This window comes from Narcine bancroftii, chromosome 1 (genome assembly GCF_036971445.1).
Source record: "Narcine bancroftii isolate sNarBan1 chromosome 1, sNarBan1.hap1, whole genome shotgun sequence".
Lineage (NCBI taxonomy): Eukaryota > Metazoa > Chordata > Chondrichthyes > Torpediniformes > Narcinidae > Narcine > Narcine bancroftii.
This window is the reverse complement of record NC_091469.1, coordinates 276,358,667-276,386,523: the sequence shown is the minus strand read 5'-3', so window position 1 is coordinate 276,386,523 and position 27,857 is coordinate 276,358,667. Positions and strand designations below refer to the sequence as shown.

At 41.1% G+C, this 27,857-nt stretch overlaps 1 protein-coding gene across 4 annotated transcripts in view; it reads right to left on the bottom strand.

The window, feature by feature from the left end:
• The window catches only part of lrp5 (low density lipoprotein receptor-related protein 5), a 184,423-nt gene that overhangs the window by 106,263 nt on the left and 50,303 nt on the right, over positions 1–27,857 (bottom strand). For 2 of the 4 annotated variants that reach the window (XM_069899872.1, XM_069899880.1), the window contains exons 3-4: positions 12,638–12,835; positions 22–218 (exon numbers count right to left, since the gene is read on the bottom strand). In XM_069899872.1, coding sequence (XP_069755973.1) covers positions 22–218; positions 12,638–12,835 — 395 coding nt within the window. Of the gene's footprint in view, positions 1–21; positions 219–12,637; positions 12,836–13,369; positions 13,419–27,857 lie in introns of those variants that run through there. The other 2 variants (XM_069899888.1, XM_069899897.1) reach the window with 2 other exon arrangements.

The window sequence follows — 27,857 nt, the reverse complement described above, 5'->3', positions numbered from 1 at the left end:
TGCATTAATCTCCAAACTTACTGTGTGGTTGCCTCTCCTGACTGAAGACCTGGATATCCATAGGAGAGTAAATACTGACAAGTATCTCACGCTTGTTTTCCCCAGTTCTCTTGTTGCATGCATGAATTGAGCGAGTTTGCCAATCTGTCCAGTACAAGGTCTGCCCAAACAATGTCAGGGCGAATGGATGAGTCAAAGTACCTTGGACCACTTTTTGCCTATTCAAGAACAAAAGGAAATGAAACCATTAAACTAAAATAGTCACTCAATCACACACACAAAAAATTAAGCATCAAGTAAGCAAAGTCATTGCTTTCCATTTGAAGAGCAAATGGAAAACTTTGTATAATCTCCTTTCATCTGCTAGTTCACAGATAAAGAAAACACCTAAAAATAGCTTCTCTATCTGGGCATGGAGATGCCTGCAAATCATTAAATGTACCCATCAAAAGGCCCTTTCAGAACCAAGCAACCAGAATAATTCAACAAACACTTCACATTTATCAACTAAATTTTCAATTTCTATCTCCATACAAATTAACAGAACTTTAAATAACTGATGTTCTCACCTCCAAGAACAAGTCTTGTGTTGATTCAGTCCCATAAAAAAGCATGCACATGCCATCCTAAATATGTTAGGGCTTCATTTATCTGCACTAATTATCTACTTAAGTTTTAAAAAAAGAATCCGGTGACCAACTGGTAACGCACAATAAGATTAAGATTCCCTGTGTGAGGGGTGTTGAACTGGTAGTATGGCAGAATGAGGTAATAATAAGCAATTTGACAATGAAGAGCAACAAATCCAGAAAATGCCACTTTAATTGTCAGCAAGTAGACAACGAGTGTACAAGGGCATAAATGGCCAGAGGCTTTCCCAGACAATTGCACTCATTTATTGAAGGCGACATTGGAGATTAACCAATTGGTGAATTAAAATTTGCGTTTGGTACGATTAAATATAGGTGAGATGGGGCAGCACGTCGTATCGTTTCTCGTCCAAAATATAAAAGAGTGAATTCTATTACAGGTACACAATCCTTTATCCTGACATCTAAAATCCGGTAAGCTCCAAAATCCAGCAAGTGGGGAACAGCAGTTGGGGGAAGGGGGAGACTGCTGGGCAGCCGAGGGACCGCGGTTGGGGGAGACGGCCAGACGGCCAAAGGTCCGGCGGTCGGGGAGGCGACCGGGCGGCCGAAGGTCCGCGGTTGGGGGAGACTGCCGGGTGGCTGAGGGACCGTGGTCGGGGGAGACGGCCGAAGGACTGTGGTCGGGGGAGACAGCCGGGCGGCCGAGGGACCGCAGTTGGGGGAGACAGCTGAGGGACCGGCAGTCGGGGGAGACAGCAGAGGAACCGCGATCAGGGGAGGCGGCTGAGGGACCAGCGTTTGGGGGAGGCGGGCCGGGCGACTGGAAGGGGGTGGGGGTGGATACTGCACCACAATTCGGGTGGGCTTTCCGAAATCTTGAAAAATCTGAAATTCGGAACATACTGTCCCCCAAGGGTTCTGGAAAAAGGATCGTGTACCTGTAGTGCTCCAAAGACTCTGTAAATATCAAAACAAACAACAGTACAAGAAACCAAATATAATCTGATGGAGGGACTCAGTGGGTCAAGCAGCCTATGTGGGAGAAAAAGAATGGTCTACATTTTGAACCCTTTTTATACTGTCTCCTGCGAGTCTCCAATGGTGCGAGAAAGCTGGGAATAACACTGGATAAATGAAACTTGAAAGGAACCAATGATCAAAGGAGCAAAATGCTGCTTCAAATCTTACAATGCAGGTTAGTTCGGTCCACTTCTATAAACATCACATCTGAGCAGTCATTTTATATGGGCCAACCAGAGATTGCTCACCACTACATGAATGTGGCCTACTTTTAATACTACCAACTGCTAACTGGCAACTACCCACAGTGCCAATATCCAGCAGCCACTTCTGTGTGGGAGATTTATAAAGAGGCATCTGCTGGACTTCAGGGCATTGTTGCTAGTTGGCCACAGTTTGAGACGGGGTAAAGGTTCTTCTTGTCGAGTTACAGACAGGGAAACAAAACAACAATTTGATGAGTAGATTGTCTAGCCAGGTGAGATTTTGGAAGCTTAACAACAGGTTGTACCAATGCAGTGTAAGTTTATCAAGTTCAAAAATACTCACGCACGCATTGAGGACTCCCAATTCTACATAGTTAAACTTGAAACCTTACTTGCAGAAGCAGATTCCTCAGCAGCTTGAATTGGTAACTCAAATGAGGTGATAGGTTTTTGTGCATGCCAAACACTTGGTTGACCAAAAAAGAAATTCTTTTGTATTTCTGCTATGATCCATTAAGTTCAAATTCAAAACAATTTTTGCTAATGCTTTTTACTGTTGAGATAAATCCCTGTCGTCCTTTTAACATATGGGAGCAATTTGTATAAATACATCGGTATGTTGTTACAACTAATAGTTTTAATTGCAAGATTTTTATGCTGTTTGCAGCCTTGTGTACTTGCCTGAAAAAAATCTCACTCGTGGTCCAGTAAGTACTCATGTTGATGGGTCAAATGAAAACAGCAATTACTTCACTTTGTATTTAACCAAATTTTATCTTTTTATTTTAAGCATGAAATAATATAAATCAGAGTTGATTTAGGAATAGTTTATCCTTCCAACAAAGCAAAGTCTGAGTCAATATCTCTTCATTCTTTTTGACTCATGTTTTAGCTGTACTTTGAAATAAAAAAATATTTACACAGATTTTAAAACTCTTCAAATAACCTAATTTATTTAAGTCACTACAACACAACAAAATGATGGCTTTGATGCGTCTTTCAGAGATGATCAAACCCTAGCATTTACAAGTTTATTTGCTCACGGCAAACCTCTGCTTGTTTAGAATTAAGCTGACTTAATGAAACTCCATCCCTCCTGTTCATCTCTGACACCAGCCAAAGAAAGCCTAATGAAGACTGCATGAAACATGGTTTTGAAATATTCTTTTCAGATTATATTTACTCAAATGTCAATATTACAGTGAATACACAGCAGTTCTGAAGTACAATGGCATTTTTCAATTATTTTGGAATAAATGATAGATATGTGCATTTCTTTCTCAAAATATACATAAGAATTAACTAAGACGTGCACAGCGCAACAGTCTTCACTGAATTTTTTAAATTGTGAAATGGACATTTTTTCCCCTCAGTGTGGCCTCCTTGTCACCTTATCTAACCGTTAGATGCAGGATCTGTGGTTCAGTGATATGACAGAAGAAATACAGAGGTGTGCTGATGAGAAAGAATAAAAATTTCTATGCTACTTTAAAATCTGTATGTGGTCCTCAGCCATGTTAGTAAGTGCACAAGGACTGACATTCATCACCAAAAAGATGCAAATCTTAAGAGAGATGGGCTGAGCAATTCATCTGTCTTCAATAGTCTATCTACAATCAGTGATGAAGCAATTGACAGCATGCCATGATTTCAGCTCTTGCTGAACCCCCAGGCCTTGGCAGTAGTTCCAAAGTCATCGTCACAATTGACATGTGGAACAGCTCCAAGAGCAGATGGTACACTAGCACAAGTCTTCGATTATGGGGAGTTGACTGTTGATTGACAAACTGCAAGGCTACCTCAGGAGTTATGGAACAAGGAAAAAGCACTCCAAAACTTCAATGAAGCCATAATTATGCACCAGCACAAATGGAAGGGTAATGGTGGTAGTGTGAATAAAAGCTCTCACAATCGGAGGGGGAACAAATGCTTTTATTAGCTTATAGCTATGGGTAGGGTCCCACAGTAGTTCGGAAGGGTTCTGAGTTTATGCAGGAAACCAGGATTATATGTGAGCAGATGGGGGCAGAGCCAGGCATCAGCACATCACACTACCAGTGAATCCCAGTTCACTGCAATGGTCAAGTCTGCAATATTCACAAAGGACCCTTTACTTTTCACTTCTGGTAACATCTTCTTTGGAGTCCCTGTTAAACAAACTGATCATTTGTGTTGAAGAAGGCCTACTTCCAGGAAACCAATATGGTTTCCATGAAGGGCTTGGAACAGTACACTTGATCTTCCCAGCAAGACATTCCAAGAGAAGTTGTCCAAGAACAAAACTGCAGCCTGTTCACCTCCTTTGTCGATCTTACTGAAGCTTTCAACACTATTTTTTGTGAGGGCTTATAGAAGATCGTAGCAGAGTCTAGCTGTCCCGAAAAATTCACCACAGTTGTCTGACAACTCTATGATGCCTAGAGTAATGGATGACACTGATTCTTTATGCCCATTTCCAGTCACCAAAGTTGTCTGCAAAGCCATCTGATGCCTACTCTTCTATTAAAGATGGAACCTAGATCCAGAACTGATGGTAATCTTTCCAAACTAAGGAGACTCAAAAAAAAATCGAAGTACAAGGAACCATCTTTCTGATGAGTGTGCACTCAATGCAAGCTCACAAACTGAAATTCAGGAAAGCCTATGGCAAATTTGGCCTCACAATTAATGTAAAAATACAGAAGTTATTCACCATCTTGCACCAAATGCCCAATGGAAAGAATCAAACATCTTTGTGATTGGTCAAAGGCTTTCAGTAGTGCCAGCCCTCTCTCAAGATTGGTTAACATTGATGGTGAAGTCAACCACAGGATAGCAAGAGCCAGCTCTACTTTTGGATGATGATGTAATAAGCGTAGGAACAAAGAGGAATCAATCCAAAGACCTTGTCCCACTATTGTCATACCTACCTTACACTCGCAAGACATGGACAGTGTAGAGCAACAGGTCAGGCACCTTGATTACATACACCTCATCTGTCTACACAGAATACTTGACATCAAGTGGCAAGGCAGGATTCCAACTAAACACATTCCAACCCAGACAAACCTCCACAGCATCTATACACTTGAAAGAATCAGAGAACAGATGGGCAAGACATCTAATCTCTGAAATTATGAGACGCATTGATAGAGTAGACTGTGATAATCTTTATCCCAGGATTTTTAAAAAATCACATGCGTTTAAAGTGAGGGAGAAAAATTTTAAAGCAGATGTGTGGGGTAAGTTATTTTTTATTACAGAGAATGGAACGGGTTGGTAGTGTTTAAGTGGCTTCCAGATAGACACATGAATGCACAGGTGATGGAGGAATATGTATCACATGCAAGTAGCAGAGTCTTAGTTTAATTTTGGCATCAAGTTCTGCCCAAACATCTTGGGCTGAAGGGCCCATTCCTTGCTGCATTGTTCTCTGTTTGATGACATGTGAAATAGAATGTTTGATGACAAATAGCAACGGTGCTTCTTTCTGGAGAACTGGCTGAAGGTAAACAGTCATGTGGTAGACTGGAAAAATGATTCAATTACTCTCAGAACATTTTTCAAGAGGTTCAACAATGACACGCATCACAGGGAATAATAAGCACTGGATTGGGCTGTTTAGTGAACATGCTTCTACGTGCAAGAAAGAACGAAGGAAGCAAAATGATAAAGAGAATCTGGAAAATAAAGAACAAATGCTACTAGAGCGTTCCTACACCTCTGTCAGCTGGATGAATGGAACTTTGAGCCCAAATTTGTATGATCATCAACCTTTGTACACATCGCACTACTAAAAACTAGATGTTACAGTCTTAGTTAAAAAATTAATGATAAATAGCAATGACAACCTATTTTAACTGTGGAGCAGGACTCAAGGATTTTTAAACATGTATAATAAGATCTTTCTGTTCCTCAGTACTTCCCAAGTCCTATCATTCATTACACCTTATTTGTACTCCCAAAATTCATCACTTTTTTTTGAGGATTAAATTCCAGTTGCCATTTTTCTGCCCATTTTACCAATCTATCAATGTCATTTTGTAATCGAAGGCTTCCCTCCCCACTAGCAATAATACCACTAATTTTCATGATATCTGTAAATTTACCAATCATACCTCATTCATTCGTATCCAAATTTTACTTGTATGCTGCACCACACAGCAAGGATCCAGCTCCAATCCGTGCAGTGCACCACCAGTCACAGGCTTCCATCCACCAAGAAAGCCTCAACCACAAACCAGAAAGCAGATTTGAAATCCAATTTTCCAAGTCACCCTGTATCCAATGGGTTTTTACCTCTTCAATTAGTTTTCCACATGCAACTTTGGCAAAGACTTTTTTGAACTCCACGTGGAATACCCAAAAAGCCATGCAGAAGGAGTTGACAAAAGGTCGGGTTAGTGATTCAGAGTGTGACATTTTGGCATGTTTAGAGGATTGGCTGAAGGCCAATAACAGAAACCACAAATAGATAAGGAGTTGCTAGTGAAATGCCATAATGCTCAACATGGGGAAATTTATATCAATGACTTTGTCAATGATGCAAAACTGAAAGTAAACCAAGAGAAAATGGTTGGAAATCTACAAAGGAATGTGGAAAACTTAGATTCTTACAGAGTAACATCTTCTGATAAAACGTTATTGATATGAAATCTTAACTCTGCCTTCTCACCAGTTAGAGCATCTCATTTTCTGTTACTGTTGCAGAGTCATCTTGGTGAATGGGGATGTCAATGTTTTTTAAAACAATGGAGAACTCACCAAGGTCTGTGACCAAGATGGCAATGCCCATGTTTAGCAGTCCAGACCATGAAGGCTGTGGGTTCCAGGAGCACCCGAGCAGAACACCACCCTACCGAGAAGGTGAAGTCTGGGAGAAGACCCTACAAGGTATCAACAGTAGCCAGTAAGGGGTTTGGCAGCTTCTGGATTCACGCCAGGCTGTGTGTTTCTGGAGACGGGCTCCTAGGAACTGCGTATTGGGACCGGTACAAGTGATTGGGTTGATGGTGAGCAGTACTCCTGAAGGACCTTGGGCATTTACAGCTTCCTAATCATATCTAGGTTTGGAACCAGGGTCCGAGGAGGGTGACGTGAATTCCTGCTGTTTGGGCTCACCACTGAACCAGGCTGGAGGCCATGGGAGTGCAGGAAGCAGAGGCACCGGAGGAGGTGGTGGGATCCACAGACACTCGATTTCATTGAAGGGACTCTCCTTTGGTTCTCTTTCTCTTCACTGGACTTAGTGATGCCTCTGTGTGTGGACAAAGGAAAACAAATTTTGTGTATTTTTGTGCATGACAATAATTATATAACCTTGGTGTGCTGGTCAAGAAACAAAAAGAAACATGCAGGTGCAGACAGCAATTAAGAGGTTAATGGCATGTTTGAGAAGTGAAGGAAGCTGTTCTGCAATCATTGATCTTACTGAGACCACAGCTGGAATACTGTATGAAGTTTTAATCTCCAAACCCAAGGAAGGATATATCGAGTCCCAAGGCAATAAAGTTTAGATGTACAAGATTCATTCTCTCGGAATGAGTGTAATCCAAAGGGAGATTATTTTGGATTTTCCATTATTTCATTGTGTTTAAAAAAAAAAGAGAATTGTGTTAAGTAAAGGATATTCTGGGAGGCACTGACTGGGTCAATGACAGAAGGTACTTATCTCAGGATGTACAGAACAAGGGAAGATGGTCTTGGGCTAAGGGTCTGTGACTAAGAAGCAAGCTGAAGACAAAATCCTTTGTTCAGACATCAGTCACTCTTAGATTGTCCAATCTGGAGGGCAGTGGGTGTTCAGTGTTTGAATATATACAAGGCTGGCTCAACAGATATGGATACGAGGAGATCAAACAACATGGCGAAGTCAGACAAGATAATAGTCAAAATAATAGATCAGACAACATCCTGTTAAATGGTCAAGTTAACACAATGGACTGTATTGTGTACTCATGCTTCTTTCACTTCATCTTCAGAGGAATGAATGACTGGGATAAGAAAACAAGACCCTGTCCATTTTCAATATTTTTTAAAGTCACTATTGTGCATTCCAATATTTAAAAAAAAATCCTTCCTTGTTCCAACAAGGGTACAAAAAATATTCAGCCTCACTTGAGCAGCTGATATGACTAAATCTGAAGGCTGAAGATGGCAGCACAGGTGAACACCCATATCTGTCTAATCTCATCCAATTTTCCACACAAGATGCTGAGGGCAAGATGGACTCCCAAAGGTGAAGGTTTCCTCATCTTGTCAGAGGATTGGATCTGGAGCTCAGGTTGCTGATGGATTAAACAGGAGTCTGTGTGGCTGCAGAAGCTGTGAGAGGTGAATCCATACACATTCAGTGCCTCTGAAGGGACTCCATTTTGCTTCCCTTTCTCTCACTGTAAGGGGCTCCGGGCAATATTAATGGTGACTTTTTGTCTGCCTTACTTCAGGAAAAACTTTACATTACATTTTTAATGTATTATTACTTGACAAGAAAAGAACCTTGACCTTGAAACTAGGCTCCTGTTCATCCTGAAACTTCAAGAGCCCAAAATGCCTTCACATGGGAGCTGGAAGTTATGCAATTTGTATTTCTTATTTTGAAAAGTTCTGGCCAATCATTTGTCCAAGAACCACATAACTTCCTTATGATCATAACTGGAATCAAATGGCACAAATTCGGATAGAGAAATGTACGTATGAAAAGCATAACATTGTATTGGCAATTATTTAAACCTCAGAAAATTGTAATGATTTTCCTCAACAGTTAAAATTAAATGTCTGTAGCACTGTGTATTCTTTGCAGGCGTAAACAGCATCTGTGGAGACAAAGGGCTCGTCCATATTTTGGGTTGACACCCTGCATCAGGACTTTACTTGCAGGCATAATGGTTATTACAGGGAATATAAGAAATAGAAGTAACCATTTAATAAGATCAAGAATGGGTTTTTTTAACCTAAACTCCCCATGTCCAATTCCAAGCCCAAATTCCTTGATTACTGAACATCCAAAAATCTATTGCTTTCCCTTGAATACACTCAATGACTGAGCTGCCTGAGCCCGTGTAAGAAAACATTTCTCTTCCTCTTTGTGGTAAATGGCCAACTTCAAATTTTGAGATTGTGACCCCAAGACATTCAGTGCAAACATCATTCCTGCACCTACACTGTCAAGCCCTGTTACACTTGAATGAGATCATAAGAAATAGAAGTAGCCCATTCAGCTTGTTGACCCTGTTCCGCTAGTCAATAATATCTTCGCTTATCTCATCGTGGACTCAGTTTTACCTACCTGCCTTTTCCCCAAAACTATTAATTCCCCTATTTTGCAAAACTATCTAACTGTGTTTTAAATATATTCAATGAGGTAGCCTCTACTGTTTCCGTGGGCAGAGTACTCCATAGATTCATTACTCTCTGGTTAAAGCAGTTCATCCTCAGCTCTGTCCTGAAGCTATTCCTTGGAATCTTGAGACTAAGTCCCCGAGTTTACTCTCGCCTATCAGTGGAAACAACTTTCCAGTCTCTATCATATCTATCCCTTAAATTATACTATGTTTTCATCAGATCCCCTCTCATTCTTCTGAACTCAGTGAGTACAGTCCCTGGTGACTTAATCTTTCCTCATGTGCCTACCCTCTCATAGAACCATAGAACATTACAGCACAGAAACAGGCCCTTTAGCACTTCTAGTCTGTGCTGAGCCATTTTTCTGACTAGTCCCACTGACCTACACCCAGTCCATAGCCATCCATAGCTCTGCAATCTAAATTCTTCTTAAATGTTAAAATTGAGCCCATTCGCCATTTCAGTGGCAGCTTGTTCTTTACTCCTGCCACTCTCCATGTGAAGATGTTCCCTCTCATGTTCCCCTAAACTTTTTCCCTTAGACCCTTTTTCCATGTCCTCTTGTTTGTATCTCACCTATCTACATTTACTCTGTCTATCCTCCTCATAATTTTAAATATTTCTATCAAATCCCTCCTCATTCTTCTACACTCTAAGGAATAAAGTCCTAACCTGTTCAACCTTTCTCTGCAACTCAGTTCCTGAAGTCCAGACATCATAGTAAATCTTCTCTGCACTCTTTCTAACTTAAAAATATATTTCCTGTAGTTAGGTGACTATAACTGCACACAATACTCCAAATTTGGCCTCACCAAGATCTTATACAATTTTACCATAACATCCCAACTCCTCTACTCACTACCTTAATTTATAAAGACCAATATGCCAAAAGCTCTCTTTAGAACACTATCCACCTGTGACACCACTTTCAGGGAATTATGTATCTGCATATCCAGATCCCTACTCCACAGTGCTCTACCATTTACCATGTATGTCCTTTCTTGGTTTGTCCTTCCGAAATGTAATACCACACACTTGTCTGCATTAAATTCCATCTGCCATTTTTCAACCCATTTTTTCAGCTGGTCCAGATCCCTCTGCAAGCTTTGAAAACCTCTACAATGCCTCCAATTTTTGTCTCCTCAGCAAACTTGCTGATCCAATTTACCACATTATCATCCAGATCATTAATACAGATGACAAACAACAATGGTCCCAGCACTGATCCCTGAGGCACACCATTAGTCACAGGCCTCTAGTCTGAGAAGCAATCATGCCCCACTACTCTCTGGCTTCTCCTGTCCAGCCATTGTCAAATCCAATTCACTACTTCATCAGGAACACCAAGCGTCCGAACCTTCCTGATTAACTTCCCATGTGGGACCTTCTCAAAGGCCTTACAAAAGTCCACGCAGTCAACATCCACAGCCTTTCCTTCATCACCTTTCCTGGTAACCTCCTCGAAAAACTATAAGATTGGTTAAATGCGACATCATGCATAAAACCATGTTGCTTATCCCTAATCAGTCCCTGGCTATCCAAATAATTGTATATCCTATTTCTTAGAACATCTTCCAGTAATTTACCTCCTACTGATGTCAGGCTCACCAGCCTATAATTTCCAGGCTTATTTTGGAGCCTTTTTTAAACAATGGAACAACGTGAGCGACCTTCTAATCCTCGAGAAGCATTGCCATGGCAAAGGACATTTTAAACATTTCTGTCAGAGCCCCTGCAATTTCTACACTAGCCTCCTTCAAGGTTCTAAGGAATATCTTGTCAGGCCCTGGGGATTTATCCACCCTTATTTCTATTTAAAACAAAGTATGAAAATCAAACACATCATATTGAAACACTTCTAGAAGCTACCCAGCAATTTTCTGGCCACCAGTAAAATGAACATTACACAAAGAGATGTAAAAGTGCATTTGATTGACAGACTGCCTGTCAAATAACCATAACCAATAAGTCAAATTTTCTTCAACTTAAACATTTGAAAGGTTGGCAATGTTGCCTTCAGTTTGTCCTCTATAAATACCTGATCTTAGGCTGAACCAGTCGGTTCATATTTGAGTAAGACCAGGGGTGCAGTGCTGCCAGAGCTCACCGGAACACCTCATGGGGCAGCTCCAGCCCCTCATGGGGCAGCTCCAGGCACCTCCTTGTCACTGTTTGTGGTGAGCTTCAGCACCCAAAAAAATTAGCACTGCACTCCTGAGTAAGACTGGGCTTTCCAATCCACTTCCTTCTCGTTATAAGACCAGCCACTTTAACCTCCATGCTTTCCTGCCTTGCTCCTAGTTTTGGGTCCTTCAGACTCTACTATTTCAATGCATTAATGATCAGCCTTCAAAATGCATCCTTCCATTACATTTTCACTGACAGCTCGAATGCCCTGAGGTCTAACACCTCTGGCATCAACTTGGTGAATCACCTCCATACCACATCCAAAACAAGAATATCCATTCTAAAGTAAGGAGACCAGAGCTCCATGGAGTACTCCAGGAGTGGCTTCATCAGTGCCTTGTACAGTGGCAGCAGAACTTCCATGCTCTTAAATTCAATGGCTTTAGTAATGAAAGTCAACCTTCCATTTGCCTTCTTTTTGTACCTGCACACCAATCTTTTATAATTCAAGCACAAGTACACCCAGCCTCTCTATATGACAGCATGCTGCAATCTTTCACAATTTAAGTAACAATCTGATCTACTTTTCCTTTGAAAGAGGATGACCTTAACATTTATCAGCCTTGTATACTAGAACCTCGCCCACTCTCTTACACATCTTATTTTCCTAAATACTTCACTGTATGAGCCCAGTCTACTCAATCTTTCATCATAGCACCATCCGAGAAATTAATCTGGAGACTTTCCTTCGAAAAAATGTATGTAAATATTTCAAGTGTATCTCAGCAGAGCCTTATATAGTAGAAGCAAGACTTTTTCTTCTTGTAGTCAAATACTCTTGTAATAAAAACCATAGTTTAATTTGCCATCTTCCTGGGTTGTTGTACCTGCATGTTGACTTTCAGCAATTAACTTACAAGGACATTCAGATCTCTCTGAAGACTCGACATTTGTTACTCTTTCATGATACTAATGGCTATTTTCCTGCAAAATCATTGTGAACATAAGTTTTATGCTAAAAGATAGCAGCCACATTGAATCTTTTCCACTGAGCAGGAATGCTGCTTTGCATGGCCTTTGGAGACATACAAAGCCTTGAGAAAAGTTGACTTGCAATCAAGAAAACTGGAGGTGGCCATTAAAAGATTAGGTTTTTTAGGAATAATGATTAGTAAAACCCATCAGGGCAAAACATTACCAGTCAGAATTAATATTTTTATTGCAACAGGAAAGTAATTATGTCATTCAGACACATTATTGTGCTATTGGTTTAATTCAATAACTACAATGTTATTATTCTGAACAATAAACAAGGTATATCATAAAAAAACAAATACTTTGGAAGCTTAACTAACAAATGAAAATTACCTGGAAGAACCATCCAAGTTGGATCTATGAATAAAACTCAGCTTCGCATCCGCCCAATAAAGTTTCTGCTCTTCAATGTCAATTGTCAGTCCATTTGGCCAATAAATATCAGAGTTCACAATGACAGAACGACTGCTCCCATCCATGCCAGCGCGTTCAATTCTTGGAATTTCACCCCAGTCTGTCCAGTACATGTATCTAGAAAAATGTACAGAGAAGAAATGGTGAAATAAAAATTAAATACAGATATGGACTGAAACAAGAAAGTCTGCAGATGTTGTGATTGTAGTTAATACACCAAACTGCTGGAGAAACTCAGCTGGTCCCACAGAGTCCATAGGAAGCAAAGATATGTAACCCCAACGTTTCAAACCTAAGCCCTTCATCAAGGTATGATATATAATGGTGGTTATACATCTTTGCCTCCTATAGATGCTGCAGGACCTGTCGAGTTTCTCCAGCACTTGTGCATTAAACACAGTCCTGGCATTTGTTCTTGTTTAAGATAGTCCCAGATTATATGCAGTGTATTAATTGTTCAAGTCACTGACTCAAAGATATTTTGGCTGTAACGTCTGTAGTTATCACAAGTTTTGCACCAACTAGCCTTTGCCCAAAGGCTAAAGACTAAAAAGATCTATACACCACCATCTGCATACTTAGCTTTCCAAAGCAGTAATCATTAGAAATAAAATTGCATGTTATTATTATTCATATATAGCTTCTGCTCACATTTAGAATGAGTACCTTTTCCTTTCATTTCAGAATGCATCCACACCATCTGAATGAAAAAGTGATACGAGTTAGTGAAGCCACTTATCTTCACATTTGCAAACATAGTGTGACCACAGTCTTCTCAAGAATGAAACTCTTGCCAGCATTCTCTTATGCAAACTACACTCGGCTTTCCTCACAATTTTGCTGCCATGAAGTTAGGACCAGTGTGATATTAAGACGTACAGACACATGGCTTTTTGTTGTGTCACCTGGACAGTACCACAACATTATTCTATGGCTTCAATTTTTGTGACAGAATTTCCTGAAGCAGCAGACCATGTCTGGAGCCAGGGCATTGCACATACAAATATGTTAGAGTGAGGCCCAGAAGAAACACATCCCAGACAACAAGAGAAAAAACATCAATGTCCCATGGATTTAGACGACTATCAAATCTTCAATGTTTCTCAATATCTCTCACGATAAAAAAAATAAACTAATTTTAATTATAATAAGTTGTAAACTCCCTCAAAATTCATAAGAAGCACAGAGTAACAAGTCATATTTATGTTTTGTTACTTCAATGTTTACATTTCCAAATTACTTCACTAGCTACCAGAATGATTTAGAACACCCTTTGTATGAAATGCCATATAAATGGGATCTTTTATTGATCACCTCCATCCATGCAAACTCCACCAGCTTTAAATTCAATTATTTAACCCATATTTAAGTGTGAGACACAAAACTCTACAGATGCAGTGATTGTAGTGAAAACACAGAAAAGCTGGAGGAACTCAGCAGGTCTCGTGGCGTCCATAAGAGGTAAAAGGGCTCAGGTTCACAATGTCAGTTATTTATCTTTACCTCCTAAAGATGCTGCAAGACCTGCTAAGTTACTCCAGCATTTCTGTGTTTTCACTAACCCATATTTAAGCACGTTTAGAACATCTCACCCCCGCACCCCCACCCCCCTTAGCAACGTTTTTACCCTTTCATTTCTTGTTTGTTGAAGCCCGCAAATTGATTTTCTTCCGGCCACAACTAAATAATATAAAATTTGCACCTACACCATGATCATCATAAATGAATCGTTGATTCCCCTCATCATAAGGTTAGACTGGTTGCAGAGAGATAGACATCTATGCTTTCAGCTGAAATGTAAAGGTTCAGTCAATGCTGGGAAACATACAGATGTGAAATAAATATTTTTCCTCAGTGAATCAGAGATGGCAATAGGTGCTGTAAAACAGAAACAAAAAAACAATGGCGGAGAAAGATATAATGAAAACAGGCAGATAGGCAAAGACAAGGACATACTCAGTTCAAACAGATACAGGGAGTGATGAAAAGGGCCAGGTACTAAAGCAAAGAGAACAAAAAAATAGCGAAGGCTTTGACTTTGATGTCTACATGGTTGAATTGTTTACATTGTGCAGCTTGTACCAGAAAGCAGAGAAATGCCATGTTGTAGAATTTTTGAGGGCTATTTTTCTGAAATTCTGCATAAAAACTAAAATTCAGCCAAATAAATTAGAATTTTGCTATTTCTTCCAGATTCCAGACTATCTGGATTTTTTTTGTGACACTTGCAATCTTTCTTTGGCTTGGCTTCGCGGACGAAGATTTATGGAGGGGGTAAAAAAGTCCACGTCAGCTGCAGGCTCGTTTGTGGCTGACCAGTCCGATGCGGGACAGGCAGACACGATTGCAGCGGTTGCAAGGGAAAATTGGTTGGTTGGGGTTGGGTGTTGGGTTTTTCCTCCTTTGCCTTTTGTCAGTGAGGTGGGCTCTGCGGTCTTCTTCAAAGGAGGCTGCTGCCCGCCAAACTGTGAGGCGCCAAGATGCACGGTTTGAGGCGTTATCAGCCCACTGGCGGTGGTCAATGTGGCAGGCACCAAGAGATTTCTTTAGGCAGTCCTTGTACCTTTTCTTTGGTGCACCTCTGTCACGGTGGCCAGTGGAGAGCTCGCCATATAATACGATCTTGGGAAGGCGATGGTCCTCCATTCTGGAGACGTGACCCATCCAGCGCAGCTGGATCTTCAGCAGCGTGGACTCGATGCTGTCGACCTCTGCCATCTCGAGTACCTCGACGTTAGGGGTGTGAGCGCTCCAATGGATGTTGAGGATGGAGCGGAGACAACAATTACAGCACAGAAACAGGCCAGTTCAGCCCTTCTAGTCCATGCCGAACACCTTCTCCCACCTAGTCCCATTGACCCGCACTGGCTCATAACCATCCATGCCCCTCTGGCGCATTTAATTTCTTATATATATAGTGCCACAGTCCAGCTGTTCAGTCATATAGCACAGAAACACTAATTAATGGTGTTCAGGGAGAGGAAAATATTGCCTGCAGATTTTTCACACCATTCATAAGATGAATTTTTTGAGACTAACAAACAATCCCAAACCTTTGTTTTCATGAGGGGTCTTTCAATTCAATTCTGGTATTTGTCTCTCCATTGAATTGACAAGGATGGCAGTAAAACAATGGTTCACCAGAAATCTGTGTTAACCTGGCTCCAAAAATTTGAACATTAATGTAGAATGCGGCTTGGACTATGCCAAAAGATATTCATGGCTGTCACGAGCTACACACAAGACACAAAATCTCATTCCCAGGATATCATGAAAAATAACTGATCAGATATGAAAGGGGGAAAAAAATTGATGAATAAATATTTATTCGTTGTAGAATCTCTCTTACAGCGAGATCAAAGTTAAGAGTGGTTTGAATGGTGCACTCATAGCTATAACGTGCTGAAGAAATAAACAGCAGTGGGAATGAAAACATCAAAAAAAAGCAACCAAATGGAAACCTTGCTGGATGTATCTATTACAATAAAAGCTTTCTTCTGCTACCACACAAAAGACAAATATAACTTTCTTTGCTGTATTTGTGCCAGCAGAAATGTAAGAAGTTTAATCCAAATGCTAGTGCATTTAAACAAACGGCTAACAAAATGACCATACTTTGTTAAAAATTTTAACCTTGCTGACAGTCATGAACAATGGTTCTCAGCAGTACATGTTTCTGCATATAAATCATTTGAAATGGAATTTGGAGCCAAAAGATACAGAAATTCTCTGGCCATTTTCCCTGTGACAATTATTACCTTATAGCAATTTGACTCAGTTTAGTAAATTTTAAGCACGTCTCTGTGAGCAACTCTGAAAAAGAATTTTAAATGATCAATTTCTGAGGAAAAATAAATTCAATTCCTCTACAAAGGCAAATCCGGCAGCACTCACGATTCAGTGAATCCTTTTGAACTACGTTTCTTGTACGAACATGTACTGAGTGCTTTTTATTTTGAAGTTTAAACCAGTCTTTTATACAATGGTAACATTAATTCTCTTCTACCTCAGATGTGTGCAGCAGGGAAATATTGAAAACTTCTCATTACTTAATCTTTTAGAGGGTTATTGCCAATGGAGTTCAGATCATTACCTCTGATTTTTTTTAAAACTTGGAAACAGCAACATTCAGACAAAACATTAAATTTTGCTAAAATGGAAATTTTGCTTAAAATATTTTGTTGTGGACTTGAAAGGGAATACATGGTCACTGAGTATTTTGTTTACCAAGAATTATTAAAACTTACAACTACAAAGCAAAGAACTGCATATGGTAGGCCCCCCCCCCCTATCCGCAGGGGATATGTTCCAAGACCCCCAGCGTATGCCTGAAACTGTGGATAGTACTGAACCCTATACAGTGTTTGTGCCACTTAACATCCACAATACGTTCTGTGAAACTGGGCGTTGTGCAATGTGCAAACACCATATTATCTACTCAGCAAAGCTACATGGCATACTGTAGTGTACCTGTAAACTTTTCATTTGTATGTAGGTATCAGTGAGGGAACCGACACGAGGCTCTAGGCAAAGAGTGGGGCAGTGGGATCAGTGTGGGGACTGACATGGGGATGTGGGGAGAACGCGGGGCAGTGGAATTAGATGGGACTGATACAGGGCAGTTGGATCAGTTTCAGACCACAGTTGACTGCTAGTAACTGCAACCACGGAAATCAAAACCACAGATAAGGGGAAACCACTGTATTTTGGAGTGATGAAGGATGAGAAATTACTAAATAAAGGTACAGTATAACCCCTGTTATCTGGAATTCAAGCAACCGTCCTATGGCATTTGCTGCTGACACTCTGGGGAAAAGGTGCTGGTTGTCCACCTGATCTATGCTTCTCACAATGTTGTAGATCTTTATTAAGTCTCCTCTCATCCTTCTTCACTCCAAAGAGAAAACCCCTAGCTCTGTTAACCTTGCCTCATAAGACATTCTCCAACAAACTGGTAAAATTCACTTGTATCTACTCCAAAGCTTCAACATCCTTCCTGTAATGAGGCGACCAGAACTGAACACAATATTCCAAGTGTGGTCTAACCAGAATTTTACAGAACTGCAACATTACCATATGGCTCTTAGGCCCCCCGACCAGCATATTACAAGACTTCTTAATTATCCTATCAACGTTTGCGAAAACCTTGGATTTGGACCCCAAGGACCTTCTGTTCTTCCATACTGTTAAGAATCCCACCATGATCCATATACTCCACCTTCAAGTTCCACCTTCCAAAATGAACTACTTCACACTTAATCCACCTGTCATTTCTCCGTCTAACTCTGCACCCTGTCGGTATCTTGTTGACACTGACACTATCCACAACACTTCCAACCTTTGTGTCATCTGAAAACTTACTAACCCATTCTTCCACTTCTTTGTCCAGGTCATTCATAAAAAGTCACAAAAAGCAGGATTCCCAGAACAGATCCCTGCAGAACTCCACTGGTCATTGACTGCCAGGCAGAATTTGTTCCATCTACTTCTACCCTCTGCTTTCTGCAGGCAAGTCAATTCTGAGTCTACACCAGGGGTCCCCGAACCTTTTAGACTGTTGATCCTTTCAGGGATTACGTGGTCCTTCATTGACCCCCTGGCATGGAATCTTGGCATGCTGGATGGTGGGGGGGGGGGGTTGCCTGGATAGAGGGGGGCTGTATCCAACTAGAACAGGATCCCTTCATTCACACTCTGTTTTCTTCCGATCAGCCAATGCTCTACCCATGCAAGTATCTTTTCTGTAATTCCATGGGCTCTCATGTTGTTAAGCAGCCTCATGTGTGGCACCTTGTCAAAGTCCTTTTGAAAATCCAAATATACAACATCCACTGCTTCCCTGCTAATGGTTTCCTCAAAATACGCACTAGGTTGCCAGGCAAGATGTTCTTAGAAGGAAACCATGCTGACTTGGCCTATCTTGGTATGCACCTCCAGGTACTCTGTAACCTCATCTTTAGCAATTGGTTCCAACAACTTTCCAACCACCAATGTTAGGTTAACAGGTCTATAATTTCCTTTCTGCTTCCTTCTCCCTTTTCAAACATCTTGGCAATTTTCCAATCCTACAGAACCACGCCAGAAACTTTTGATTATTGTACAATCATTACCAATGCATCTACAATTTCCATAGCTACTTCTTCAGAGCCCTCGAGTGCAGTCCATCGGGTCTGGGAGACTTATCAACGCTTAGAACATTCAGCTTCCCAAGACCTTCTCTCTGGTAATCGTGACTGCACTCGCCTCTCTTCTCCAACACCCTTGAAAGTCCAGTATACTGTAACTGCTTTCCATTGATGCAAAATACTTATTCAGCTCCTCTGCCATCTCCTTGCTTCCCATTACAATTTCTTCAGCATCATTTTCTATTGGTCCTAAATCTACTCTCATCTTTTTGTTTTAAACTCATAATTATATTTAAAGGAGCGTATTGAATCCTTTTTGATGTAGCTTCCTTCCAAAGCTCATCTTTTCCTTCCTAATGATGTTCTTAGTTGCCTTCTGTGTGGTTTCAAAAGCTTCCCAGTCCTTTAACTTCCCACTAATTTTTTTCTTCCTTGAATGCCCTTCCTTTTGCTTTTACTTTGGCTTTAACTTCTCTTGTCAGCCACACATTTTTTCATTCAAATAGTTTTTTTTTAATATACCAGTCCTGCACCTTCCTTATTTATTGCAGAAACTCCAGTCATTGCTACCTCTGCCATCCTTCCTGACAGCATGCCTTTCCAATCAACTTTGGCCAGTTCTTCTCTCATATTTCTGTGGTCCCCTTTCTTCCACTGGTATACAAACACATCTGATGTTAGTTTTTCTCTCTCAAACTGCAGGGTGAATTCTATCATATTATGATCACTTCCTCCTCCCTTACCTTAGCTCCATTATCAACTCTGGTACATTACACAAGACCCAATCCAGTATTGCCATTTCCCTGATCAGCACAGACACAAGCTGTTCTAAGAAGCAAAAACACAGTGCTGGAGGAACACAGCAGGTCAAACTGTCAGCAGGCAGTTGAATGGGGGGGGGGGGGGGGGGGGGGAAGGTGTGGTCACAAAGCCAAGGAGGTACTAGGTGGAGAAGGGAGGCACAGCAGCAAGCAAGGGGAGGAGGGATGGCTGGGTGAATAGGAGGGAAGGGGGTGGAGTGTTGACAGAGGGAAGGGAACGGAGGGGGAAAGGGGAGCAGAAACTGGAAAAGTTTATGTTAATGCCACCTGGCTGGGGAGGACCCAGGTGGAAAATCAGGTGTTGCTCCTCCAGTTTACAGGTGGTTTTGGTGGGACAGTACACGAGTCCATGGACAGACATGTGAGTATGGGAGTGTGATGCAGAGCTGAAAAGATTGGTCACTGAGAGATCCCTATAACGTGGTACAAACAGAGTGAAGGTGCTCAAGAAAGTGACCTCCCAGTCTATGCCCAGTTTCTCCGATGTACAGAAGTGACCTGTGGATACAGAAGTGGTATTGCTTCACCTCAAAGGCCTGTTTGTGGCCCCAGACTGTGGTGAGGGAGGAGGTGTGGGCGCAAGTGTGGCACCTCCTGCGGCCACAGGGGAAAGTACGGGGGTTGGTGATTGGTGGGGAGGGATGAGTGCATGAGGGAGTGGTCCCTATGGAAGCCAGAGAGAGGAGAGAAGATGCATCTGGTCATGGGATCCTGTTGTAAGCGTTTTAATTAATCTTCTGCAGTGTGTGAGAATCAGTGTCTGCAGACTTTCGTATTTTACTTAGCTGCTCTAAGAAGCCATCCTGAAGTCATTTGTTAAGTTCCTTCTTTTAGGATCCAGTACCAACCTGGTTTTCCCAATCAACTTGCACATTGAAATCCCCCATAACCACTGTAACATTTTTTCATGCTTTTCTGTAGTTCACACACCACATCCACTGTTAGGAGGCCTGTATTATCTGCTCAGTTTTACCCTTACAGTTCCTTAATTCTCCCCACAGAGATTCCATATCTAATATTGGTATTCCATACAACAAAACATTGCAAAAGAGAAAAGCATTTCTAGTCAAAGGGCTGTAAACAGGAGAGATGTCAGATTTCATCATTTATAGGTAGAAAAAAAGAACGCACACTTTCTAACCAGTGTCCTGCTAATTCCTGTGATTCAATGAAAAACCTCTAGGGATTGGCATTTATGCTGGATTCCTGTAATAGTTCCACTGACATTTCTCATTCCTTTAAAATGGATTTACATAATACATGTTCTGGAATGTGTTATCCAGACATGTTGTCAATTATAATTGTATCTACCAATGATAAAAAATAAAAGGCTCTTTTGTCAGGCACACTAAATTTAATTAAAAGTGACAATAAAATAAATCCAGCATGTAATATTATTGTAATTTTGCTGGGTCCATTAGGACAACGTGTGATAGAGTTGTTTCCTATTTTGTCAAGTTCCATCTTATCACTTAGGTATTCCCTTGTGGGTTTACATTACGGAGTACCCACTATTAACTCAGAAGCACAAAGCTGAAGACAACAACAAAATACACATACATAGATATCAAATGAGGGGGAATTATGTGGTGTAATGTTTGATGGTCATAAGTCCCAAAAACACTTCACAACCAATAAGGTTTTTCTTTTGAGATTTACCTAGCATTACAATTTTGGGTCCTAATTTGCATAGTATGTCCATTTACTGTTATGAAACAAGCAATCGGACCACCAGCATCCAATATGGACAGAGCAGCTAAAATCCATCGCTGAGGTGAAAATAACTTGCTCAAAGTAGCATTTGATAGAAAAGAGCAGCAAAAAGCTTCAGCAAGTTTGAAACCTAATGGAATCAAATATCCTGCATGGATACATCGCAGCTTGGTAAAGGAATTGCTCTGCAGGAAGTTGAGAATATAGCTTTGTCCATTCTACTGCTCAGGGATAGGATTGGTCCAGATTTTTGAATTTTCCAGATTCTCAGGCAGCACTTTTAAAATCAAATTTTAATCAAGGTAACCTTGATTAGAGAGAGGGGGGCTATAGATTAGATTTAGTTTTAGTTCTTCATTTCATTTTTTAGATTTTTTAGATTAATGTGTTAAATATATGTTTAAATATGGTTGGCAAAGATCATATCATTAAATTAGACAGAACTTACCCTTTGTTTAGATCAAGGGATTACCTAATGTTGTTTTACTTATTTTCTATCCATTTGTACACGATATGACCTGTTCATTTGTTTTATTTTTTTGTAGGATTTATATGTTAAGCTCAATAAAAATATTTTAAAAAGAAAGAAAATCAAATTTAAGGAGGAATAAAGAAGAGATGAACAGGTAAATTTTAAGTTAATTCATTATCAAAATGAGCAATTTTAAAGAAAAATAAAGTCAACACTTTACAAAAATGTAAACAATTTTTCACAACAAAAAAGCATGTAATGCTTGAAATTATGTTTAAAGTTAACATTGTAAAAGTACAGTAGACAGAGGGAAGCAGGTTATGTCGTAAATTATTTATTTATTTTTAGTTTGTTAACAAAACATTTTCATAGAAAATAAAAAATACAAAAAAAATTATTCATTCATTTCCACGACTTTTATTGCATCTGCTGTGTGATTCCTTGTGGCCGCTGTACATCTGCGGCGCTTATTCATGCACGCACACAAAAGCCTGCTAAATTTAAAAAGTTTTAGTTTTCAAAATGTCCAGAATCTCAGGTCGTCTGGATTTCTGGCATCTGGATTTTTGGACTTCTACTGTACAAACCAACCTCCTCTCCATTAACTCCAATACCTGCTACTGCCTTTGGAAACCAGCCAAAATATTAAAGGACACATCTTACATCATTCACACTCTCTACTCCTTCCTCTCATCAGACAGAAGATGCATGAGATTGAAAACCTGCTTTCCAGATTTGAGATTAGTTCCTTCCCTGCAATTATCAGACTCTTGAATGGACCTTTCTTTAGTAAAACGTAATGCCTTGCACTGCTTAACTGTTATTTTTTCTTTTACACTGCACTTTTTTTTCATGTGACACCACACTGAACTTTTGTTTTATTCCCTGTAGTTTTGTTTATATTCCTGCATAGCCAGTTGACTTGCCTGAATGGTGCACAAAGAATCTAATTATATCTCAGCACACATGATAATAAACAATTCAATTGAATTCATTAAATATGAGAGGGGAAAGTTGAGGAAGTTGCTAAAAAAAATACATGGAAAAGAAGCTGACTATAAGAGCAAAGAAGTTATAGTGAACCTTTATAAAAAGATGGTCTGGCTGTAACTAGAGTATTATATCCAGTTATAAGTTCCAAACCTAATAAAAGAGGTGAAGGCCTCAGAGAGGAAACAGGAGAGATTTACTTAAATAATTCCAGAGAAAAGGGAAAAGCTGGGGCTGTTCTCCTTGGAACAGAAGTGATTGTAAGGAAAGATATGGGATGCCATTGTCAGATGAGTTCAGAATTAGTTGAAAGAAAGAAGGCAGTTGGCAAGAGAAAGTGGTCTCAGAAGGAATTCAAGTATTTCTGTTTTGAGTGGTCAGACAAAGAAAATGGATAAAATCTGAAAGGAAATTAGCAATGCTATGGGAAGAGACAGGGAGCAGAATTGGTTGGAGGCTCAAGTGTAGTTCTTTCCATGTTATAAGCAATTCCAGGCACTTTAATTTACAATTCTATCCAGACTCAAAGAACTCAATAATTATGCAGCTCTCAGGGTTCAAGGTTCCTTATATTGTCATGAAATAATTCACACAAATGTAATATACATGATATAATTCAACCTTTGTCTGACGTATGTCAAACAAAATGTGGCCATGAGCATTGCCGAGCACCCCTAGCAGTAAGAGTAAGAGAAGCAAAAGAGTGTCCCTTCAGAGACACTCCAGCATTCCCACAACCGCTCGGATTCCTTTTCAAATCATTTGCAACCAGTGTTTCAGCTCCAAAACCCCAGCGCCCGAGGCCCTTCTTGCTCTCAGTACCCTCTTGAATCCCAATTCCAAAACCTGGTTCCCATGAGCCAGTCTCCACAAGCCCGGAGCCTGTATGAATCCTTCGAATGCAACTCGCCATCTGCCTGCAGCCCGTGTAGGTCCTTCATTCACTGATCCCCTCATTGGTCCATTGCATCTCGTCACTCTTGCTTCCCACCCTATCATTGTAACCCTCATAAATGCATCAAGCCTTCTCTTCGATATATTAATGTTATTAATTAATTACTGATTACAACTGTGGCTCCATTTCAAAAAATTTTAGTGCTGTAAGACACTTTGGGACACTTTAAGATTGTAAAAGGATTTGATATCTGTTATTTTGTTTTCTATTAAAGTTCTACTGTGTTTTTTTTTAAAGATATTGCTAAATTAATCGGAAATGTTGAAAATGTTGCGAAAGATATTTTGGTCGATTGTATAGACTTCGCTTGCTGCCTGTTTTTCATTTTCTACTTTTGATCTGCAAGGATGATAATGTTTTTTTTTCTGTTTTATTTTATTGCAGTTTTCTTTATTTATGAACTTTGAGCCAGTCAGCCAATGTGCAACAGACAAGCACAAGTTAGGATGCACGACTTTGTACTTTGTGAATTTATACCTGTGAGATTCCATTAACACTATGCAGCAGAAATGGGCATGTTAAAGTCCAACATGTTAGTTTGAAAATTCAATAAGAAAACAAAATATCCTTGCATCTCTATACCTAAGCTGTATACAAAAATTATGTGTATGTCCATTTTTCAATGGGCATTACATATGATTCACCCAAATTCAGACACAACTTCCCTGTTTCACCTGCATGGCACAGTTCCCAGCATGCTTACGGAGATTAGATCAAAATGTTGTGACCTTTGACCATCACAGTAAAACAAGGAAAGCCATCACATAAAATATCATAACATATCCTGGAATTAAAGATTTCCATCCTTTACTTAAGCTGTTCTGAGGCTTCATTCTACTGATACTAACATTAATTTCACATGTTGCCCTTTTACAAATAAGTCACTGCTAATTACTGTGATCTGTGACCCCAGTGATCTCTGCAAAGTCGTACCGTGTCATTCTGTAGCTTGGAGGACCACATTACATGGTATTATTCCATTTAACACTTCCTCTACCTTGATTCCCTCTGTCCCCTGACTTAATAATCTCCCTTCTTCTTTGTTTCCCTTCCTCTCTTACTCCTGTGTGGATCCCAGAGAAAACTTACATATGCAATGCTGACTTGCTTCCCAGAGGCCAGCACTTGAATGAAATGCCAGTTGAGAGCACAGCTCTCAAAGGCCAAGTCAGTCTCTAACACTTTTAAATGGAAGAAAACCACGATAACAATTTGTTAAAGCTTGAATGTCTCAATTTTTTTTTGCAGGTGGAAAACAATTTGGAGTTGGTATGAACCTTGAAGTGCTTATTTACCACACCAAATATGAGTGAAATTCAATCCTTAGGACACACATGTCAAACTCTGGCCCGCGGGCCAAATTTGGCCCGCGATATAATTATATTTGGCCCGCAAGATCATATTAAATATATATCTTAGAGTTGGCCCGCTGGCCGCCGCGCCAGTATAGCACATGCACAGCAGCAAGCACCACCATAGTAGTTTTTAGCACTTCCGCAGCAGGCACAGCAGTCACCGATATAGTTAACGGGAACGTTAATTAGATATTCACAGCGGCGCCGATACAACGGACCCGCCGCCTAGCTCCAACGGACCCGCCGCCTAGCTCCAACGGACCCGCCGCCTAGCTCCAACGGACCCGCCGCCTAGCTCCAACGGACCCGCCGCCTAGCTCCAACGGACCCGCCGCCTAGCTCCAACGGACCCGCCGCCTAGCTCCAACGGACCCGCCGCCTAGCTCCAACGGACCCGCCGCCTAGCTCCAACGGACCCGTCGCCTAGCTCCAACGGACCTGCCGCCTAGCTCCAACGGACCCGCCGCCTAGCTCCAACGGACCCGCCGCCTAGCTCCAACGGACCCGTCGCCTAGCTCCAACGTCTCCTTGAGCTTCATCTGTGGGTGGGTGCTGCTGGGCATCGGACTTTCCGCTGGGGTGGAGGTCGCGGACGAGTTCCACCGCTCTCACGGTATTCCCGGTGAGATGGCGAGACCAGCGGGGACTCCTTGGGTTGTTGGCGGCGGTTGCGGCAGGCGGAGGCGGGGGCGGAGGAGGGAGAGGGGACGGGGGGGGGATGCCGCTCGGGTTTGCTGGCTGGGCTGGGGAGGGCTCCCTGCAGACCTCCGCTCCCTGGCATGCTTCTCGGCAACGTGCGATCCTTGGCTTAAAGGCTAGAGAGAAATATTATTTATTGAATATTTTATTTCTTATTTGTTAATGCTTCTTATGGAAAGAGTTTAACCAAAACTATTATTAAACATTTATTTTAATAAGAAAAAGTTTAACATTACATATGTTGAGAGAAAACATGCAGATGTTGTTGAAAATTTTCAATAAATATTTAGTTCGGCCCTCGACTTAGTCCAAGTTTTTAATTTTGGCCCTCGGTGAATTTGAGTTTGACACCCCTGCCTTAGGATCTTAACTGTGATGATTAAACAGTATTATTTACAGAAGTTATGTTCCTTGTACAAGATTTCTAATACATGATAGATAGAACAAAATTGACACTTGAAGCCACTGGTAGGCTTGAGAAAACTGCAGGAAAAAAAGTATTTTGCAGAATTACTAGAAAATCAACAATAAAACTTTTTTAAAAATCAAGCAATGTAACAGATTCACAGGACCAAGTTCATGATACTATTGTCAATCAAAATCACTTCTCTGATTAACAATGTCAAAAATTCAATCAATGCATATCAGAAGATGATTGGGACCCAAACTAAAAATAACTGGAGTGGGTATTCTAGTAATTCAAATGAGGTACAGGAGCTAAAATAAAAACTGATACCAAACTGATACCACTGTACATTTGTACACAAGCCCTCATGACACACAGAGATTGTGTCAACAGTAAAAGTATTTCAAGTTAAACCTGCAATGATATTTTTAGTAATTTTTAGGTTGAATTGATCCCTGACAATCCTCAGTGGGTCACAACAAACAGCAGCAGGTAGGTATCATTGATTAAAGCGTTGGGTTGCATTTCTGGTCACCACAATTTCTTCTCAAGGGGATGACTGCTATTTGTGAATTGAACTTCTGTCCATTCTTTCTTTCTTTCTTTGGCTTGGCTTCACGGACGAAGATTTATGGAGGGGGTAAATGTCCACGTCAGCTGCAGGCTCATTTGTGGCTGACAAGTCCGATGCGGGACAGGCAGACATGGTTGCAGCGGTTGCAGGGGAAAATTGGTTGGTTGGGGTTGGGTGTTGGGTTTTTCCTCCTTTGCCTTTTGTCAGTGAGGTGGGCTCTGCGGTCTTCTTCAAAGGAGGTTGCTGCCCGCCAAACTGTGAGGCGCCAAGATGCACGGTTTGAGGCGATATCAGCCCACTGGCGGTGGTCAATGTGACAGGCACCAAGAGATTTCTTTAGGCAGTCCTTGTACCTCTTCTTTGGTGCACCTCTGTCACGGTGGCCAGTGGAGAGCTCACCATATAACACGATCTTGGGAAGGCGATGGTCCTCCATTCTGGAGACGTGACCTACCCAGCGCAGCTGGATCTTCAGCAGCGTGGACTCGATGCTGTCGACCTCTGCCATCTCGAGTACTTCGACGTTAGGGATGAAAGCGCTCCAATGAATGTTGAGGATGGAGCGGAGACAACGCTGGTGGAAGCGTTCTAGGAGCCGTAGGTGATGCCGGTAGAGGACCCATGATTCGGAGCCGAACAGGAGTGTGGGTATGACAACGGCTCTGTATACGCTTATCTTTGTGAGGTTTTTCAGTTGGTTGTTTTTCCAGACTCTTTTGTGTAGTCTTCCAAAGGCGCTATTTGCCTTGGCGAGTCTGTTGTCTATCTCGTTGTCGATCCTTGCATCTGATGAAATGGTGCAGCCGAGATAGGTAAACTGGTTGACCGTTTTGAGTTTTGTGTGCCCGATGGAGATGTGGGGGGGCTGGTAGTCATGGTGGGGAGCTGGCTGATGGAGGACCTCAGTTTTCTTCAGGCTGACTTCCAGGCCAAACATTTTGGCAGTTTCCGCAAAACAGGACGTCAAGCGCTGAAGAGCTGGTTCTGAATGGGCAACTAAAGCGGCATCGTCTGCAAAGAGTAGTTCAC